This window comes from Ips typographus, linkage group LG2 (genome assembly GCF_016097725.1).
Source record: "Ips typographus isolate SLU linkage group LG2, UJ_Ityp_2.0, whole genome shotgun sequence".
NCBI lineage: Eukaryota > Metazoa > Arthropoda > Insecta > Coleoptera > Curculionidae > Ips > Ips typographus.
In genome coordinates, this window is record NC_138423.1 from 18,381,816 (window position 1) to 18,400,578 (window position 18,763).

Genomic DNA, 18,763 nt, shown 5'->3' on the forward strand with positions numbered 1-18,763 from the left:
AGTGTACGTTTAGGGTTAATTAAAAAAAACTGATTTGAATTTTTTGCCCTTTATTACAATTTTGATCATGATATTTGTTTATATGCGTTATTTACTTTTGCCTTTCTTTTTCTTCTTTTGCGCATCTGGCCATGGAAAACCTCTCCATTTTAACAGGTCTTGAACATTGTGACACGTTGTGTACGCATTCTCCATGGCAGCTTCGGTGAAAATATCCACATTACATCTAAATAAACGCGTTAAGATAATGTTATTGCGTCTTTATCATTATAAATTATACCTTGCACTTTTTGATCTAGACTTTTTCCCTCCTTTTCTTGGTTTAGAACCGCCTTTCTTCTTGCCCTTCTCTCCATTTTTATGGTTTTTCAGCTTTTTCTTTTTGCCTTTTGGCATTATGAGCAAGCGAATTTAACTGCTTACTGTTGAATGAACGAACATCAAGCACAAGTTGTTGTTTCAAGTTTATTTAGTCGATATTGTTTGGTCGATATGCATTTCTTGCTACAATGATGAACACTCCTACTCATAGTAAATCGTCATACAATTTTTCTAGTTTTAAGAGTATTACTGCCTGAAGTAATAAACTTGCGAGCTTTGCGAAATTTACATTAAAAAATAAATGCTTCTGGTGTTGTTTGATGAATTTACCCACAAGTTATAACTGTTATGTACTGTTTGTGATGGCTACTAGGAATTTTTCCACCTTCAGTTAAGTCATAGGAGTTCCTGATGCTATGCAGGTCTAGTGGATGTATATTTTTTGACAGTATATCTAGTATATCTATCTCATTTAAATTAGATGTTATTCAACAAGACCAGTTATATGTCTGGTGGTCTGGAGGAAAATCTCACTTATATAAATGATTATGTAAGAGCTAGTGTTACGAATGAATTATGTAAAGTAAAACTTCTTCAAAGACTCTTGGAAGACTATCACTATGTATTTCAGGTTTTTACTTTCTTCAAAGTATATTTTTGTGTGTGCGGAATACTGGGGAGGTTATGTGAGATTTTTGTTGAAAATAATTTTAACTTGATTAGATAAGAAAGGTTTGGAAAGAATAATTTAGCTTTAATGATGTTACGTTTACGTGTATCTAGCTACAGCACCAAATAGAACTTCAGTAAAAGTACAATGTATTTTTTGGGGTAATGTTTCAGATGGTTAACATCCCGTTGATTTATTGTGCAAATTAATTACAGCACTATATGCAGCTGCTAAACATCGGTTTCTTATTTGCCTGAATAGTCACATGTTTCCATTAATAAAAAAATTAGTGTATAGGTATTTTGAATTTATTCTTATTTATTAAACAAATTTCAATCGTAAGTAGGTGTCAAAGTATCATTCATCTTTAATACTTTGAATTATCATCTTAAACGTTTTAAGCACAATGTAAACGTTTTCTTTAATTATCTTGGCATAAATAGAACAGAAAGAAGTCTGAAGTTTGTTTTGCTTGGTTATTAATAGTTAACGAACCACGGAATGTCCGGTGTTCTGGAAGGAATTCCTATGACTGGCAATGTGAATTGTCTGGAGAATTTGCCACGATTTGATTATAGAAAAAGTTGCTGGGTAATTTAAGTTTAAAAGCATATTTTGCTACTTTTCAAGTAGGTCCCACCGTGTGGGTTATAATTTTACTCAAATGCGAAGTAATAGTAGTATCTATAGCTAGTGCAGAAAGTGATACTTTCCCGTTTTGCAAACAAGAGTTTGAGCAAACAAGGATGATGTTCGATGCAAGACAAGAGTTTAAAAGAATTTTGTCTTATCTGACAATATTGAATATGAATACGAAAAATTGAAACCAAAATTTTAAAAAGTGAAAAATTGAAGTGATGATACTTTATAGCTATAATATGTTTTGTTGTTTGCTTTTTAAATTATACTTTAAAACTACTTTCTGTGTCGAAAACTAACTCAAAAAAACACCTGGGGTACGTGCGGAAATACATACATGTTTATAACATTTGGATAGTTATGCGGTCAAACAAAAAAATTAAAAATAGATTGATTTGCGATACAATAATAGAAAGTGCTATTTCAATTTAAGTATGCAAAAATACAATGTTGTTATAATCACATTAATCGCAGAAAGTAATGTTTTTTGCGTTAAGTGTCATAGGAGTGAATATAGGAATTACATTTTGTAACTTGTAAAGAAATTCAATACAAAATAATATATTTAAAGATTGAAGTAATTAATAGTTGCTTATATTGCAAGATTAAAACTTCTTAATTCTCTTCTCACGTACTATAAATAAATATAACATAGTATCATATTATTTTATTTGGAATATAACAACATTTTGTATTCCACTTCTAGCATGTGTCTTTGGCTACTCACAATATTCGTAAAAATCGCCAAGGAGACAACGAAACCGGGTACCTAATTAGTCTTACAGCAAACGGCAACTCAGCCCACCAATAAAATTAATCATACAGACAAATAAGGCAACGTTACAAATACAAGACATCTTATACGAAAATATTATGGATAAAATACAAGTGGGAGTCAAGATCGAGTGCTGCGGCCACCAGACCAGAATCCATTCTATTTCTGATACTTTAAACACAACTGCGAAAACCGACTAAAAGTAATAATTGTTAAAATCTCCTGAAAACTGTAGTGTTCGAAAGTTAGGTGGGACAGTGAAACCATTTCAGGTAGGATTGCATTCATTAATTTTTATTGTAATATCATTAATAATTCAGTTTTACTTAGAATAATCTTGTAAGTTACTTGCCACTGTTAAATTAAAAAAAAAAAAGTTTTAAAGCGAAACTTAACACTATTAACAGTAAATTGAAAACATTGGTTTTATGGAATGAATTGTATTACACTCAGATGGGATTACACATTTATTTAAAAATAATGTTGTTATGCGTGATTAACCCGTTTTTATGTTGTACAAACATGCTAAAAGCAAGGTTATCTCAAGCTTTGACTATTTTAAGCAATGAATGTTCTTTTACAATCAAAACTAGACTGTTCCAAATGGGTGTATTGTAGAATGGAATGATGTTCAATTACTACTACTATTAATTGCATCAGTGAATGTTTTTTCAGTTTCATTCTGATGGCAATAAATTCTCAAATAAATTACATTAAAAAATAGTTTTTTTTTTAAATACGCTAAAAAAATAACAATAAATTGCCATGTTATACAGTGTGTCCCAAATTTTAGCCGGAAAAATGCTACATTTAATTACTGTGATTTAATGCAGCGTATTATCCCTGTGCTTAATATTTGCAAGTTTTTTCAACGCTCTCAAGAAAAGAGTTTGCTTCAGTTATAACTTCTTTTTTCGACCTAAATTTCTTCAGACTGAAAACTTGCAGCTAAATCTGGAGAATATGCAGGATTTATGGAACATAATACATTGCGGTCGTTGTATGTTTCAAATCGTCATCGATGGTCTAAGAAAGTTCAAAAAAAATCTGAATATAGTAGATGAGTCCTATGTAAATAAAGTATCCCAAAAGTTGTGTACGTTGTTTTTACGTTTAAATCTTCATGTACAACATGACGTACCCGGTCAGTTAACATTTCACACACACTTTTATGTTCTGTTGGTCGTCCAATATTATTTCATGGATTTCTGGTGTCCATTTCCTTTAATACGACCACAACGTTAACTCAGTTAACCATGCTATCTCGAACATCCTGTCTTCTTAATTAATCAAAAGCAAAGAATGACATTAAATTCGTTTACCTACGACCTCAGTGTAAATAGCTAATTACGCATAGTTTTCCATTACGTAATGACTCTTTTTACGCACAGTTGTAAAAAAAGCGCACAGTTTTAAGATCGGCCACAAACTAACTGCTCTAATGCTGGAAAAAATTGATTTTGTTTCTATTTCTTGCTTTATCAGAGTATATTAGATGGAGAAAATCAAGTAATGCATTGTTCATACAGTTTTAAGTAACTATACCACTTTGTCTAGAATATTATCTGCAATAGCAAACACATCAAGTAATATTACTGAAAGTACTATTTTTAATACTAATAATAATACATAATTCAACTGAGGTGTATAATTTATTAAAGTAATATAAGAAAAGCAAGATACGCTTTTCTTATTAATAACTGTAATGTCACCATAAATAATTATTTTAAGAACAACACTAATAATTAGTGCAAATATAACTAAAATATACTAGTTTTATGAAAAATTACTCTGAATTATATGAATGGCTAAAACAGGACTTTCCATTTGGTCGTAGGTAAAGTATAGTAGTTACGTCATACGAGCTCTAAGGCATTTTACGTGTGTAACTTATTCCATATCGTGCGTAAAATGCTTCTTACAGCACTACTTATACTATATATAACTATTACAAGTTAAGATAAATCAATTCTTTTTTGCAAATAAAAAAAACTACTTGAAAAAAAGTAAATCCCGTCATCAAACTTATTTTATTTTAGACTTGAATTACCAAAAATGGGTAAAACTCCAGCTATAGGAATCGACTTGGGAACAACTTATTCTTGTGTAGGAGTGTGGCAACATGGAAAAGTTGAGATTATTGCCAACGATCAAGGAAACCGAACCACCCCTAGTTATGTGGCTTTTACTGATACCGAAAGGCTGATTGGAGATGCGGCTAAAAGTCAAGTGAGTATAAAGTAGCATTACGTCAATTCATTAATTAATTAGCCTGCCGATGGTTTTTGAAGCAAAATTTTCTGGCCATTTACCTGTTCGTTTCATGCAAATAGATCAAGAGCCCACGTTTGTTCAAAGGTGATTTTCCTTAATATACGTGACTCAAAAGACAGTCCTACGCAAAAAGTGACGTTAGGTTGCCAAAATCGAGACGAGTTATGGCCCTAATCCCTCCTATATGACTAAATAATGATATGCCGATGATAACTAATTAATATTATGAAGTATTTTTAGACTTCTAAATATAAGTTAGGTGTTTTGCATTTTTCCAGAAAGTTCAGATATTATTTAAAGTGGAACAGTGCCAAAAATGCCAGTTTGTTTACTCATTTAAAATTAGAGTGTCTCAACAAATTTACCTAGTTACCAAAAAAAAATCAATAGTTCAATTAGTCTTATTAGTTTCTAATCATAAGAAGGTTCACTTGAGTCTTAAATAGGACAAATTGAGATATTTGTATAAAGTAAAAAAGAGAAAGAAGTTAACTTTACTTATTTCTAGGCGTTTTAAGTATGTAATTGCACTTCTGAAGGTTAAATGCAAAAAAACCAGATGGTATTTCATTGCTTATTTGAAACTTTTAAAGCCTTTTTAGGTATCTTAACTGCCAAGCTGTAAACGATTCTTATACGGTAAAGTTTACGAGTCTTATTGTGTAACGGAATCACACTTTCCAAAAGTTGTTTATTGCGGGCTGCAGGGTTCTTGCATTATTTCAAATTATTAATTAATTTAAAAAAACCTAGATTCTAATGTATTGACAATGTTTTGCCTAAAATATTTATTTCTTAGGTTAAATATGATAGTTTTGTTTATAAGTTAGCAAAAACATGCTGGCAGAATTACCCATAGCAAATTCATGAAACTGTTGAAATATTCTGTCAATGAATTTCAAATAATTGTTAGTGCTGGTAAATAGGAAATTGACGAGCTAATTTAGTATACTTATATCTTTGGAAATCAGTGAAAATTGATACAACATACGTAGACTAAAAACACTAAGAAAACGTTTTTGTTTTAAAACACGACATTTAGATTTTTTTTGGGTTTTGGGTTTAGTGTTGTAGAAAAATTGATTCTTGAGAATCACATAGTTGTCATTTTATTTCGTTAACAGTCTTTAGATCAGTCAAAATCATCAAAAAGTAAGACATTACACCTATTTATTCTTCTCTTTGCTAACTCGGTGTAATATGCACATTTTCTTTCTGCATATTTCAATTAATTGTCTTCTTAGGTTGCTATGAATCCTAAAAATACTGTCTTCGATGCTAAGCGTTTGATTGGACGAAAATTCGACGATGAAAAGATCCAGGAAGATATGAAGCACTGGCCGTTTAAAGTCGTGAGCGACGGAGGAAAACCCAAAATTCAAGTGGAATATAAAGGTGAAGTGAAGAAATTTGCTCCTGAAGAAATCAGTTCCATGGTTTTGACTAAGATGAGAGAAATTGCCGAGACATTTTTAGGAGGAAAGGTCAGCAAAACAAAGTTTTTTTTAATGCTTTTATATAATTGCAATTTTTAGGTTACTGATGCAGTAATCACTGTCCCAGCTTACTTCAATGACTCCCAAAGACAAGCCACTAAAGACGCTGGTGTAATTGCCGGTCTTAACGTTCTTAGAATTATCAACGAACCTACTGCTGCCGCATTGGCTTATGGGTTAGATAAAAATTTGAAAGGAGAGAAAAACGTGCTTATTTTTGATTTGGGTGGTGGTACCTTTGACGTATCAATTTTGTCAATTGATGAAGGTGATATTTGCACTGTAATTTAGGTGTTAGTTAATTGAAATGCTAAAATTTGTATATCAAAGGGTCACTATTTCAAGTAAAATCCACTGCTGGAGACACTCACTTGGGAGGAGAAGACTTTGACAACCGTCTTGTTAACCATTTTGTGGAGGAGTTTAAAAGGAAATTTAAGAAAGACCTTTCTTCAAACCCCAGAGCTTTGAGAAGACTTAGAACTGCTTGCGAACGGTATAGGTTTTATAATGTATTTTTTTACAAATATTGTCATTCTGGTTTATTAAGGGCGAAGAGAACTCTGTCATCTTCTACGGAAGCTAGTTTGGAAATTGATGCCCTTCACGAGGGCGTCGACTTCTATTCTAAGATCACCAGAGCTCGGTTTGAGGAACTTTGCATGGACTTGTTCAGATCTACTTTACAACCAGTTGAAAAGGCTTTAAATGACGCTAAACTCGACAAAGGAGCTATTCATGATGTTGTTTTAGTCGGTGTGTGAAATACCTCTTTACTGTCAGTAACAATATTTAAAAACAATATTTTGTCATAAAGGCGGTTCAATCAGGATTCCCAAAATCCAGAAAATGCTTCAAGACTTTTTTGGTGGAAAAGCACTTAATTTAAGCATTAATCCTGACGAGGCTGTTGCTTACGGCGCTGCTGTCCAAGCTGCCATTTTGAGTGGTGACACATCTTCTCAAATTCAAGATGTACTTTTAGTAGACGTTGCACCACTTTCATTGGGTATTGAAACTGCCGGAGGCGTAATGACCAAGCTTGTTGAGAGGAATTCTAGAATTCCTTGCAAACAACAGCAAACTTTTACTACTTACTCTGATAATCAAAATGCTGTAACCATACAGGTATAGTGTATTACAATAATTGAACATACCATTGTTGTCTATCTTGTTAAAGGTGTTTGAAGGAGAAAGGGCTATGACTAAGGATAACAATCTGCTAGGTACTTTCAACTTAACGGGTATACCCCCAGCTCCTAGAGGTGTTCCTAAAATTGAAGTAGCGTTTGACCTCGATGCTAACGGTATTATATTTTATTTTTATTTTATAGCAAATAACCAAATTAATTTTGAAGGTATTTTGAATGTTTCTGCCAAGGACTCGAGTACTGGCAGGTCAGAGAAAATAACTATCTCAAACGATAAGGGACGTTTGTCTAAGGCTGAAATTGATAAGATGTTAGCTGATGCTGAGAAGTATGCTGCTGAAGACGAAAAGCAAAAAGAAAAAATTGCATCTAGAAATCAATTGGAAGGCTACATTTTTAGTGCCAAACAAGTATGTCAATTCAATTTTTTTTTAAATCAATAGTAATACAAAATGTCCTTATTAGGCTGTTGAAAATGCCCCGGCCGATAAACTGTCTGAAGATGACAAAAAACTGGTACAAGACAAATGTTCTGCAGCTCTACAATGGTTAGACGGAAATCAGTTAGCTGAAAAAGACGAATTTGAAGATCGATTAAAAGAACTACAGAGGGAATGCCAGCCGATTATGATGAAGCTTCATCAGGGTGGTGGACAAGGTGCACAAAATGGTCCTAAAGTAGAAGAAGTTGATTAGATCTAACAAAGTTACTCACTTGAATTAACTTAAAACACTTAAATCAAATTTATATTTACATACTTGATATGTGCGTTGTATCTAATAAAATATTTGCTAAAAATCTCTTAATTAATGCCACCCAAAATTATTGATCCACCCTATACATTATAGTTCTTGCTCAATCAATTAGGTTATAATACGATGTTAAGTAACGTTGTTTCTGACTATATTTTGACGTCTTCCATTAAGTTATCTATTTACAACGTTCAATTGTTACAAAAACAATTACTTAAGTTAGTATCTACAAGCAATTAGAATTATCGCACAAAACCTAAAACACGTTTAATTATCTGTAATTTGTACCTTAGTAAAATCTAATAATTTCATGTTACTCGCGTAACAGAAAACTTTATGTATACTATTACTGGTATCTACATACTATTAAATTATTATTGTTATATTATTACATCATTTTGAAAATCTTATATCTCAAAAAACTACAACATATTATCTTACAATATATTTTCGAATACGATTTCCGTTGATATTAGTTGTAAAACACGTTCCATTATTAATCAAAAAAGTTCACAGATACCTACTTTATACACTTTAACCTTAGTAAAAACTTGGATAAACTTTATTCACTCAGGGGCCACTGGTATTAGCATGTAGACAATACAAAATTAGGTATGCAATTACCATTTTACGTTCTATCAGTAAATAGGTAGTTTTCAGCTGCAGGCGCTTTTAAGTAATCGTGGATTTTGCAATATGACCGTTGTGAGTAAACAGTTATTTTATGAAAAAATATCAAAAGAAGTAACTTGTCGTGAAATACATTATTGGAGTGACAGTTGTGTTGGAGCTCAAGTATGGCTATTTGACGTATTTTTTGGAGTGCTAAAGTTCTATCTACCAATTTATATAGTAAGTTTTAGTACTACTAAATTGTTAAGCTATCTGCTTCCAGTTCATAAGTTTGGTCTCCACAAAAAGTGTTTTAGTAATGGTAATAGTTTTCATTTTATTGATGAGACAATTTTTTGTCATCTACGGTTATATGAGCAGTGCTGTGATTTTTTTTTGAATTCTCTCACTATGCAATTATTGGCAAAGTTTTAGGTTCTAAACTCCAAATTTTATTTGCATCCTACTCTCCATACACACCGTATGTTGAATTTCAGCAGCAGCCCTTAATGAGCTTTAAAATTGTAGGTACTAAAGTTATATAGTTATAGTAAAGATACAGATTTTGAATACAAAAATTTTACTGATAAATATAAAAACATCCATAAAAAATTATTACAGGTAAAAGCAATATTAAATCATAAGAAAACAAAAAATGGCAACTTCCTTAAAAGGCTTGTCGTAGACGAACTAAGATCTGCTGTGTATGGAATTTTGGTTGGTTTTCCTATATTATCTGTCAACTGCATTCTTAGGTAAGTCATGACTACAAGTATTAGACAAATTTAATTGTATTGCATTACTATAAACTATATTTTAGCAAAATATGTGGAAGAATCAACTATTACAATGTGGGAATCGTATCAGGACTATTCTCTGGATTGGCCTTATTAGTCGAGTCAAAGGAAAACAAATTATTGGATACTCTAATATTTTTTAACCTGGTTAGACCGAATATAATTGAAAAGAGGAACGAATTGGTGTTTTGGATAATTTCAGTTAGTAGAAGCTGCTTTCAGAAATTTAGATGGTCTGAATATCTTCAAAATTACCAATAGGAGGCAAACGTTACTGTTTATAGCAGTTAGTGGACTGCTTATGCATCTACTGCAAAACAGAAAGAAAAATAAAGTATTTACAAATTTTTGGTAAGTATGACAAGTCTGTTGGTTAATCAATCAATTTAGTTACATGAATTTACAAAACTGTTTTGTGGTGTTTATGTGAATCTCATAATAGTTATTAACTAAGTTTCACTGTTATAGTATTAGTTTATAAAAGTAGTTTGACGTGTCTATGGTAAAGTCTAATTTTGAGCAACTTAAATCCTAATTAATTGACTTTGTTCTGTGATTTTTCATTAATTTGTAGGTTTTACACTCCTGATGTGTTGCAGAAATGTTCCTATGGAAATAGATCAGAATACGTATGTAGCCATAAAAATTCCTGTATAAATTGGACATTAAAGGTAATGAACGTAAAAACGTTGATTTTTTAAAAAAATAGTGCATCTGTGTAATTTAGAAAAATCATAATTAACTACCTTATACTTTAAGGGTTTGGAGAAGTATTTTTTATTGGGATTTGGGTTCAGCGTAATGAAAAAGCTAATACCCAGAATGTTAGTTGTATTCCAACAACCATCAGAGTTATTCAAATTGGTTATTAGTAAAGAAAATGTTAAGTTTGGTGCTTTTATTGGAGCATACGCAAGTGTTTATAGAGTAAGTAAATTAGACAATATTTTTCGCATTTTGTTAATATTTTATACATTTATTTTTTGTTTAAGTATGTGATTTGTTATATCCTACGAAACAAATTACTTAATCCAAAATATGCTGGAGCACTAGCAGGTCTCGCAGCTGGTTTCACATATGTTTTGTCTCCAAATCTGCAGGTATTATGTGTGGCCATTACAACATTACTGCAGGCAAGTTGCTGTTTAACTTATTATTTTAAAACCATTTACAGTATTTTTGTTTCAGATTTTATATAACAGTTTAGTAAAACGCTACAAACTCCAACATAAAGACTTTCCAAGGCAGATAGTGTATATGGTCTCCCATTGTTTATTGCTACATAATGCCATCATGTCCAAGAATACTTGCCCCTCATATTATAATAATATGCTAGCGGTTTGCTCCGGAAACAGGTATGTTATAAAATATTTTCTTTTTTACTGTAGAAGTAGCTGTTTACTTTCCTTTTAGGTTTGAAACGATTTATGACTCGCTTATTGGGAAATACATTATAGGCACTGCCTAATCAAAGAAGAGTTCGTGATATTATATTAAAATTTTACTTTAATAACAAAAAATAAAAAGAATGTTTTAACTTACTTAGTATAAACAAATACAAGTTTTTAAACTTATATAATAAAAAAATTACTAAAATTTTATAAAAAAAGTGAGTACATATAAGAAATTTGCATAACTTGTAAATAAAATTTCAATTATACTTCCTGAATTTACACAGAAAATTACTGGCACTAATACATATTTAGTTTTCATCTATAAGGCAATGGACAGAAGATTTATTACAATTATACACCGAGTCTCTCGTCCTGAACAGTTTTCTAATATAAAATAGCAAAATTAAATAAAACTAAAATATACATAAGAAAACAATAATACTCAACAGAAGAACAGTACAATTTGAGGCTATTTCTTCGTTTGGCAGTAGCTGTTAATGTCGAAACTGATTGGCATGGCCACAAACTTAAAAACTTTTGACCTTATGTTTTGACAACGAAATTTAGTTTTTTGGTCTGTTTTTTGAAGGAATAGGAATTGCGCCAGGTGGCAAATTATTGAATGCGGATGCATCCACCCTATTTTTCGGGTTGTTTTGAGGGATGTTCTCTTGTAAATCGTCTTCTTGGATGGGTGGTGGCAGAGTGCTCGGAACATCACAGTCTTCAGTAGGAGGAACAACACATCTGTAATAGGCAAGAATAAGGTCAAATGTGCATTAATGAAACTCAAAATGTCTACCAAACCAACCTTAAAGATCTTCTGTCAAAGACTAACATAGCAGGACACCGTTGAAGTCGAGGGTATCCTCCTTGACATTGCCAGTAACGGTTGCAGGATTTTCCTAGGGGAACATTACCATTGGCGTCGTCATTGCAAAGAGCTGAAAATAAATGTTTATCAATCATTTTTATAGCTAAAGCAGATTTTTAACTGTAAAATATGGTGGATTTCATAAATGAGAAGAAGAAGAGTAAACCTAAGCAAATCTTGAAAATAAAAATAAAAACTTTCCTAGGGATTTTTTTTATCGGAAGACAATGATGAAAGAAGATTCTTAAGATGCAGATTATTTTATGACAGTAGTGTGATAAGTTAGTAATACCGGATTTGAAACAGGTAAGTATCGGTTAAAATTTTGACAGTATAATGTATATTTGGTTCTTAAAGTACTCGTAGCATCTCTATTTTCAGAGTTAAACATTGAAATGATACATACGATGTTTTTGGCATCCGTCAACATTTTCGGGCCAGTCGCACGAATGAGTTCTTTCGTTGTAGAGCAGACCACCAATGCAAAGTTGTTCTGTTGCAGTACCGTTCCAGCAAGTCCAGTACCTTGTGCAGGAAGTTTCGTGTCCAAATATACCGTAGAGCCAATCACAATGGTCAGTTCCGATGGGAGGATCTTGAATATGGCAAATTAAAATGTTTCAACCAATTTCACTTAAACACCAATATAAATTAGTTGTTCGGAAAGTTTCCTTACTTGCTTGTTGTTTTCCATCACAGTAATTTGATCTCCAGGGGTAATCACAGCCTTCGGTTACTCCACGGTTTTTGCCAGCATATACTAAACCATTTGGACAGTCATACAGTTCTGGTTGTCCATTAACGCACTCCCAGTATCTAAAAAATTAATTAATTAATCGTTATTAACGCATATAGATTGTAATATAGGTATTACTAACGCGTAATCACCAAAAAAGCTAACAAGAGCAAACAAGCATTTTCCATGCTACTCAAGATGAACTATATTCTGATGCATAGTTACATTCTCGGAATAAATAGCATATTGTACAACAAGAGTGGATATGATGTGCTTATCAATAATATGGACAATCCTCCCCAGTTTTAAAAAATATGAATTTGGTAATGCTTTATTATCAGATGGTTTGCAGTGAATAAATCAAACAACCGCAAATCTTGTTCATTACTGACTAGAAATACATTACACTACATATTTTTTGGCAGTTTATGGAGAAATCGGTTAAGAGATAAAGACACCTCTTCTTTTGATCTCGATATTTGCACTATCAAAACTTATGATCACATTTTGTTTTTTAGAGCAGGTAGCAATAATTGTACTTATCTGGTTTGTGCTTGTCTGTCTTATGTCAACAATGTGGGTTTGGTTTGGACACTGTCAATTACACGATACTTTCTTATTTCGGCGATTTTAAGTTTGATACCTGTACTCAAGTAGTTTCAGTTAGTACCAAGAGAAAATTCAATAACAGAGTTGCAAAAACTAGCTTTTCACTTCCTTTATTGAAAATGTGTCAGATGAGGAAAACTTTATAAGTAAATTCAATTTAGTAAATAAAAGTTAAAAATATTTATTTATCACTATGTAACTTTGGTATCAATTCAACTGGTCGTCGACCTGCTTTGTAACCATTCTTTGCACTAAAATCAAAGCGGATGATTGCATAGGGTACTGCATAACAATGATCCAGGCTGTTAAACAATATGCATATAAGAGACATTAAATAAACGTGGATACTTGTCGAATATTCATGATGTGACATATTATACGGTATTGATTTAATCCAATGATATCTTACGTTACCAAGTAATTAGTTGTATTAGTGGATACCTAACATTTGTATTGGTAAATATGACATGCTAATTAAATATCGATTCAATGCAAGAGACGATGTTTTATATCAATCATAACTTGCAAATAGTAGTAATTGAAAGGCTTACACAATTCAACATGTTGAGCAAACGTTTTATTATAATTTAATTGGAAAACGTATCAGTCTTATATAACCTTGATAATCTCTGAAATCTCTTGTAATCGCAATGATAGAACACTAGATAACGTGTAAATACGAACAATTTACAAGTAATACTTTACCTATCACAATATGTGGCATCACCGACTACTCTTGCTTTTGTTTGGCATGGATCTTCTTGATTACCCTTAAGTTGTCCATTTGCAATTCCTGAAAAAATAATAAATTATTCTGAAAATAGTTAAATAGTAATAAAAAAGTTACTTTTATTTGTTTTCTGATTGAACTAAAATTTTACTATCATGTGTATAAAGACATATTTTAAAATTTAGTTGCATAAGAAGCACAATGTATATACCTAAATTTAAAGCATTCATGTAAAGGAAATTTGCTTTAGAACTATTTTAATTTTATAATAAAAAATTGCTCAGTCAAGTCTACCTCAGCAAGAGAATTGAACTGAATCTTGAATTGAGAAAATTGAGAAACAACTTATTCCATGTACTTTTGAGACGTGTATAAAAAAAGCACATATTTCTGTCAGCCAATATTAATTTTCATTTATCAAGAAACGAATAATTGAGCAAAATTGCACAAAGTACAAAAGATAATTAGCGAAGAATCTTTTGTTAGATGTTACAATGGCTTCTTTAAAGAGAGAATAATACGATCATTGTCTCATAAATGAATTCAGAGCACACCATTGGTTTATTAAGTTTAAATCAATTAAACCGCTGAAAATGTAAAAAAATAGTCGATTGTCAGTCTATTCACTTAATCATTCTTTCGACAAGCGTTTTTCTATTTTAATCTTGTTCCGATTTGACGATATGAAGCAATAAATCAATCAAATATAAACTGTATTGTTAGTCGGTTATAGAAAGTGATGTAGAGCAACTTATTATGGTGGTAACCCTGAACTTTAGCTAATTGGAATTGTAACATCTGTATAAATCCGGTCTTCATTGATGCAATCATGTATCCGTGAGTAAAAGGTGGAATATATTTAATAAATTCGAAACATTGCTATGAAACTCGATAATTATTCAATGTTTAATGGAAATTATTATTATAATAGTTAGAATTGAATACAGGTGATGAGTATAGCATAATAGTGCAGATGCAGAAATCTAATGGAAACTATAAATACAAACTTGAGTAAAGTATTTTTGATTCTGGAATAGTATAGTTTAATATTATTAGGACTACCTAAACAATAAAGATAACACATAAATGTACTAAAAAATCAGTGACATTTTTCAGGAACATCTACTTATTTGACCATTTCTTCTGGATAATTTTGAAATTTTAATACCTGTATTAAAATAAATTTGCATTCATTCCACTTCTCATGTATGCGTATACGATATAAAAAACCAAGAAGTATCAATTTGTCAAACTGGTTTCTTTCAACTAGTTACATTTCCGCAATTTTGTAAGGTAAATAGAAATCATCTCGTACATTTTCTGCTGACCTTTATCCGAACTGTTTACTTGCTTGAACAGAAGAGACCATTCCGACGTTGGCTTATGGGTCCACCCAGCGATTGTGCAACTTTTACTTATTCGCTCTCACTTTCAACTTTGACTCTGCATAAGAGACATTGTTCTTGTTTAACGTGGAACCGCAAATCACTTTCATAAAAAATAGAAAGAATTGTGTCTATTGGTTGAAATATCATTTTCCATGCTCGAATAGTTCCGCATGATACTGAATGCAAATTTTTAGTGTCAAAGAGACAAATTGTGCTGTTATAACAACAGACCTTTTCAATCAATGAGAATAATCGCATTTTGTCACAAGTGGCTTCCTGATGTGAATAAGTAGTGAAGTATTATTAAAAATTATATAAACATTACGTAATGCAGAATTAATGAGAAGCAGCATCTCAAGTTGCCAGTGTGCTGTTCTTACGGGAAATAAATGATCTTTGAATGTGCATCCACTTTCTCTTGAACGCTTTCTACGTAGTCGCATGTATTATGATAAAACAAGAGTTTAGGCTTGTGAGCTATTTAAAATAAAAAGTAATTTAATTTAGTATATCATTTCCTAATTGGATAATGTTAGACTTTTACTCTTGTTGTTCACGATTTTGTCAAGACATTCCAAGTGGTTGCACACACATTTAAGAGGACGTATTGACTTTTATTAGGTAACCTGCGTAATTTATGCTCATCTTTACATAACGGACCCAGCCTTAACGTCATGAAATTCATCATAGTGTGTTATGGATTATGGTAATGTTCTTATACAATCAACACATGCAACATTAACACGATGACGGTCGGTTTGCGAGAAGTAATAAAAGCGTTTTCACACACTTTCGATTTTTTAATAACACTGAGGAATAACACGAATGGTAAACAATTGGAAATAGAAATTGCTTTTACGAAAATTAGCATTCTTTTCTTAGGAGTATACACTTTCTACGATTGAAACTGGTGATATGTTAAATAACTGATCGGCATCGGAATCTGTTCTATATTACAAAATCCACACGAAAAGTTCTTAGAGTGACATAGCTCGGTTTACTAAAAAAATTAAATTAATTTAACTGATCAAAATGAGTAAATTTGTATTAAAATGATCATCTATCAGTTTATCAACACATAACCTTGGATATGCAGACGATTTTAAATTACATATTATACGAACTAACCCGACTAACAGTTTGCTTTTTCACTGTTTATTGACATATTGAATACATTCATTACATTTCAGAATGGAGCAAAAAGTTAAGAAACTTCAAAGAAGTAATTTATAAGTATTATAGCTACCTATACATCATTTGTCTAATTGATTTGCTTGACTGATCTCAAACGTCTTGAGATCAATCTGTATCGTTGTAAGTATGCACGTAATTTGAAGAACACTTAGTAACAAGCATATCAAGCTTTATGTTTCGTTAAATAAACCGTAGAACTTCAATTGAAATTTCTGTTCTAAGGTAAAACGTGTTATACTAGGAGCTTTATCTTCAAAACTTCCTTAGGAAATCAGTCCCATATCAATTCCATTGATCTTCTGGCAATGCCAGATAGATTGTGAGAATCGTTATATTTAGAAACTAAAAATGATTTAAAAACAAATTTGTAATTTGAGTTATTTGAAAGCTTTGAAAATACCAGCATAGACCCCAAAAAGGTAAGTTAGGAACATGCAAACCTTTTTTACTCTATCTTCAACCGTTTGTTTGATTGTTTTCCAAATATTGAAAAAATCCAATGTCTACGAACTAGTTGAGAATCAAGATGTAAGCTATCCTGATGAGGATGATGATGATAATATCTTGCATGCATGAAAGTATCTTGTGTCCTACACAAGACTATTAGAAGTAATTTCTATTAAATACTTCTACACACTTTATTTTGTACGTATACGTAACTAGGTGTTATCTGGGAAAGCAACAGTTGTAACACCTTTTCATTATGCCATAAGGGAGAACATTTTTATATGGGTTCCTACAAGAGGATCCACATCCAAAAAATCGATATTCACTTTTTGTGATCCACAATCAAATAAACAATTTTACTCTTAAGTGAATAGATCAGTTAGATTTTCTATGACCGGTCAGTAAGTTTCATTATTCAAAATACAAAATTTGAAGAATTGGATTAACTGCTTTTTACCACTCACCACTTCAACATGAATCTTAATGATTAGAGTATTAAACAAATCTTCTGAGTTGTTGAACAATATTCAAATATGTTTATACCAAACATAGCAAACTTCTTTTGGTTATTTGATAGGCTATAACTTGAAAAAGATTCTATACAATTTGCGGCATATTATCAACATCTCGGAAGCTATCAGATTCAAACTGCTAAATGTAGGTTTACACATTCCTATCTTGATATACGAGAGAAACGATTATGTAATTGGATTTCTATCAGACACAGTATGGACTACCACAGTCACTTATCTGCAAAAGCGCCTATTAATTAGGTTAATGCGCTTTTTTTATTGCTTGTATTTTATTCACAAATTACGAAAAGTAATTGTTGTTATTCCTTTCTGCGTGTATGCAGTTTGTTCCTGATTACTGTTATTATGTGCTAGACTGTTGGTGATTTGCTGATACAATGTGTTAATATCCACCTTCACTATAAGTCTATGACTATAGTAAGAGGCTTTAAAAGCGTAAACCAATTATTCAGAAAAATAATATTTTTTCTCTTGATTGGTATGTAAATAACATAGAAGACCAAGACTATTATATCTTGGAATGAACTGATTGTCCTGTTATAATCTGTAATCTGAAACATAGCAAAATGTAATTTTCTTCAAGTTAAGAAGGTTTTAGGTTTAGTTTAACAATTAGGTGTTTTTCCTGACACATTTCATAATATTAAAAATTGAATCCATTTCACAACTATAACGATTCTGACTTTATGACATGATTTTAAAACTTTTTTACCTTTTGGTATGGTAGTACCGTAATAGCGTTAATACAATATTCCCCACAGGCACAGATGTGTCTTGATTACGAATGAGTTACGGGTGTTTTAGAGGTCCGCTACTTAATACTAAGTAAATTGAGATCAAAATATTATTGTTCCTGAGTTTAGTAGAAACACATGATTACCTTTCAGTTATGCATCTATCAAGATGCAAAATAAATCTATTTACCATATCTCCGAGGGACGTCTTACTTCTCCTAAAATACATAACTAATTTGTATTTTCATCACATACCTTGGTAAAGCAAATTAAATATTTTTAAAAACTAACTTGAACTATGTACTAAAACAACTTTAAGATTATTAACAGCTACTATATTTTTGTATTAAACTTTTTTCAAAGAATATAATATCAACATTTGCTTACTTACCTAAAATCGCCAAAAAAGCGACTCCACAAACCGCACTCCTCATGTTATGTAATTTTTCTTATTCACCCGGTATAATAATACACGTATGACTGTCGGACACCCGGTTAAGCACAGACTGAAGTGATATCGAAGTGAATTCTTCTTTTTCTCATTCGTCTATCCTCGATAGTTGCCTTCTTAGTATGAAAGTGGTGAAGAGCAGTTTCCACCACTACCTTGTTTACGGGTGGGTCTCAAAAACAAAT

At 31.6% G+C, this 18,763-nt stretch overlaps 4 protein-coding genes and 1 long non-coding RNA gene across 8 annotated transcripts; 3 read left to right on the plus strand and 2 right to left on the minus strand.

Annotated features, from left to right (window-relative positions):
* Positions 1-33: 33 nt before the first annotated feature.
* On the minus strand, positions 34-2,498 carry LOC145725234 (small lysine-rich protein 1). Of its 3 annotated transcripts, none has more exons than XM_081973904.1 (3): positions 2,358-2,498; positions 281-422; positions 34-226 (listed from the first exon to the last, which is right to left on the minus strand). In XM_081973904.1, the coding sequence occupies exons 2-3, from the start codon at positions 394-396 to the stop codon at positions 88-90; spliced, it is 255 nt and encodes an 84-aa protein (XP_081830030.1). In that variant the 5' UTR covers positions 397-422; positions 2,358-2,498; the 3' UTR covers positions 34-87. The 3 variants fall into 3 exon arrangements, with proteins under 3 accessions (XP_081830030.1, XP_081830029.1, XP_081830031.1); XM_081973903.1 differs by having other exon boundaries at positions 281-522; XM_081973905.1 differs by having other exon boundaries at positions 281-504; positions 2,358-2,481.
* A 39-nt stretch (positions 2,499-2,537) lies between these two features.
* Hsc70-2 (Heat shock protein 70 cognate 2) lies at positions 2,538-8,125 on the plus strand. The gene is made up of 10 exons (XM_081973896.1): positions 2,538-2,677; positions 4,445-4,634; positions 5,924-6,163; positions 6,215-6,443; positions 6,506-6,671; positions 6,726-6,931; positions 6,993-7,303; positions 7,356-7,482; positions 7,534-7,736; positions 7,792-8,125. Exons 2-10 carry the CDS (start codon positions 4,461-4,463, stop codon positions 8,020-8,022), a joined length of 1,887 nt encoding a protein of 628 aa, XP_081830022.1. The 5' UTR covers positions 2,538-2,677; positions 4,445-4,460; the 3' UTR covers positions 8,023-8,125.
* Positions 8,126-8,176: 51 nt separating this feature from the next.
* LOC145725230 (transmembrane protein 135-like) lies at positions 8,177-11,170 on the plus strand. 2 transcript variants are annotated; one of them, XM_081973897.1, is made up of 10 exons: positions 8,177-8,691; positions 8,740-8,931; positions 9,313-9,446; positions 9,512-9,635; positions 9,691-9,839; positions 10,063-10,159; positions 10,248-10,415; positions 10,481-10,621; positions 10,677-10,843; positions 10,902-11,170. In XM_081973897.1, exons 2-10 carry the CDS (start codon positions 8,776-8,778, stop codon positions 10,954-10,956), a joined length of 1,191 nt encoding a protein of 396 aa, XP_081830023.1. In that variant the 5' UTR covers positions 8,177-8,691; positions 8,740-8,775; the 3' UTR covers positions 10,957-11,170. The 2 variants fall into 2 exon arrangements, with proteins under 2 accessions (XP_081830023.1, XP_081830024.1); XM_081973898.1 differs by lacking the exons at positions 8,177-8,691; positions 8,740-8,931 and adding an exon at positions 8,977-9,215.
* LOC145725233 (protein obstructor-E-like) lies at positions 10,977-18,681 on the minus strand. The gene is made up of 6 exons (XM_081973901.1): positions 18,519-18,681; positions 13,807-13,894; positions 12,433-12,572; positions 12,163-12,351; positions 11,694-11,826; positions 10,977-11,629 (listed from the first exon to the last, which is right to left on the minus strand). The coding sequence occupies exons 1-6, from the start codon at positions 18,559-18,561 to the stop codon at positions 11,446-11,448; spliced, it is 777 nt and encodes a 258-aa protein (XP_081830027.1). The 5' UTR covers positions 18,562-18,681; the 3' UTR covers positions 10,977-11,445.
* Positions 11,833-12,422, plus strand: LOC145725236 (uncharacterized). The gene is made up of 2 exons (XR_014177210.1): positions 11,833-12,062; positions 12,138-12,422. It is a non-coding gene; the product is annotated as an uncharacterized LOC145725236 (long non-coding RNA).
* Positions 18,682-18,763: the final 82 nt, after the last annotated feature.

Excerpts from the sequence above, each read along its gene's own strand:
- LOC145725230 (XM_081973897.1), top strand. The coding sequence starts at position 8,776 with ATGACCGTTGTGAGTAAACAGTTATTTTATGAAAAAATATCAAAAGAA. Across the intron at positions 10,416-10,480 it reads CATACGCAAGTGTTTATAGA|TATGTGATTTGTTATATCCT; the intron begins GTAAGTAAATTA and ends TTTTTGTTTAAG. Across the intron at positions 10,622-10,676 it reads CCATTACAACATTACTGCAG|ATTTTATATAACAGTTTAGT; the intron begins GCAAGTTGCTGT and ends TTTTTGTTTCAG.
- LOC145725234 (XM_081973904.1), bottom strand. The coding sequence starts at position 396 with ATGCCAAAAGGCAAAAAGAAAAAGCTGAAAAACCATAAAAATGGAGAG. Across the intron at positions 227-280 it reads TCTAGATCAAAAAGTGCAAG|ATGTAATGTGGATATTTTCA; the intron begins GTATAATTTATA and ends GCGTTTATTTAG.
- LOC145725233 (XM_081973901.1), bottom strand. The coding sequence starts at position 18,561 with ATGAGGAGTGCGGTTTGTGGAGTCGCTTTTTTGGCGATTTTAG. Across the intron at positions 12,352-12,432 it reads TGATGGAAAACAACAAGCAA|ATCCTCCCATCGGAACTGAC; the intron begins GTAAGGAAACTT and ends GCCATATTCAAG. Across the intron at positions 11,827-12,162 it reads TGACGGATGCCAAAAACATC|CTCTTTGCAATGACGACGCC; the intron begins GTATGTATCATT and ends ATTTATTTTCAG.
- Hsc70-2 (XM_081973896.1), top strand. The coding sequence starts at position 4,461 with ATGGGTAAAACTCCAGCTATAGGAATCGACTTGGGAACAACTTATTCT. Across the intron at positions 6,932-6,992 it reads TCATGATGTTGTTTTAGTCG|GCGGTTCAATCAGGATTCCC; the intron begins GTGTGTGAAATA and ends TTTGTCATAAAG. Across the intron at positions 7,483-7,533 it reads GTTTGACCTCGATGCTAACG|GTATTTTGAATGTTTCTGCC; the intron begins GTATTATATTTT and ends TTAATTTTGAAG.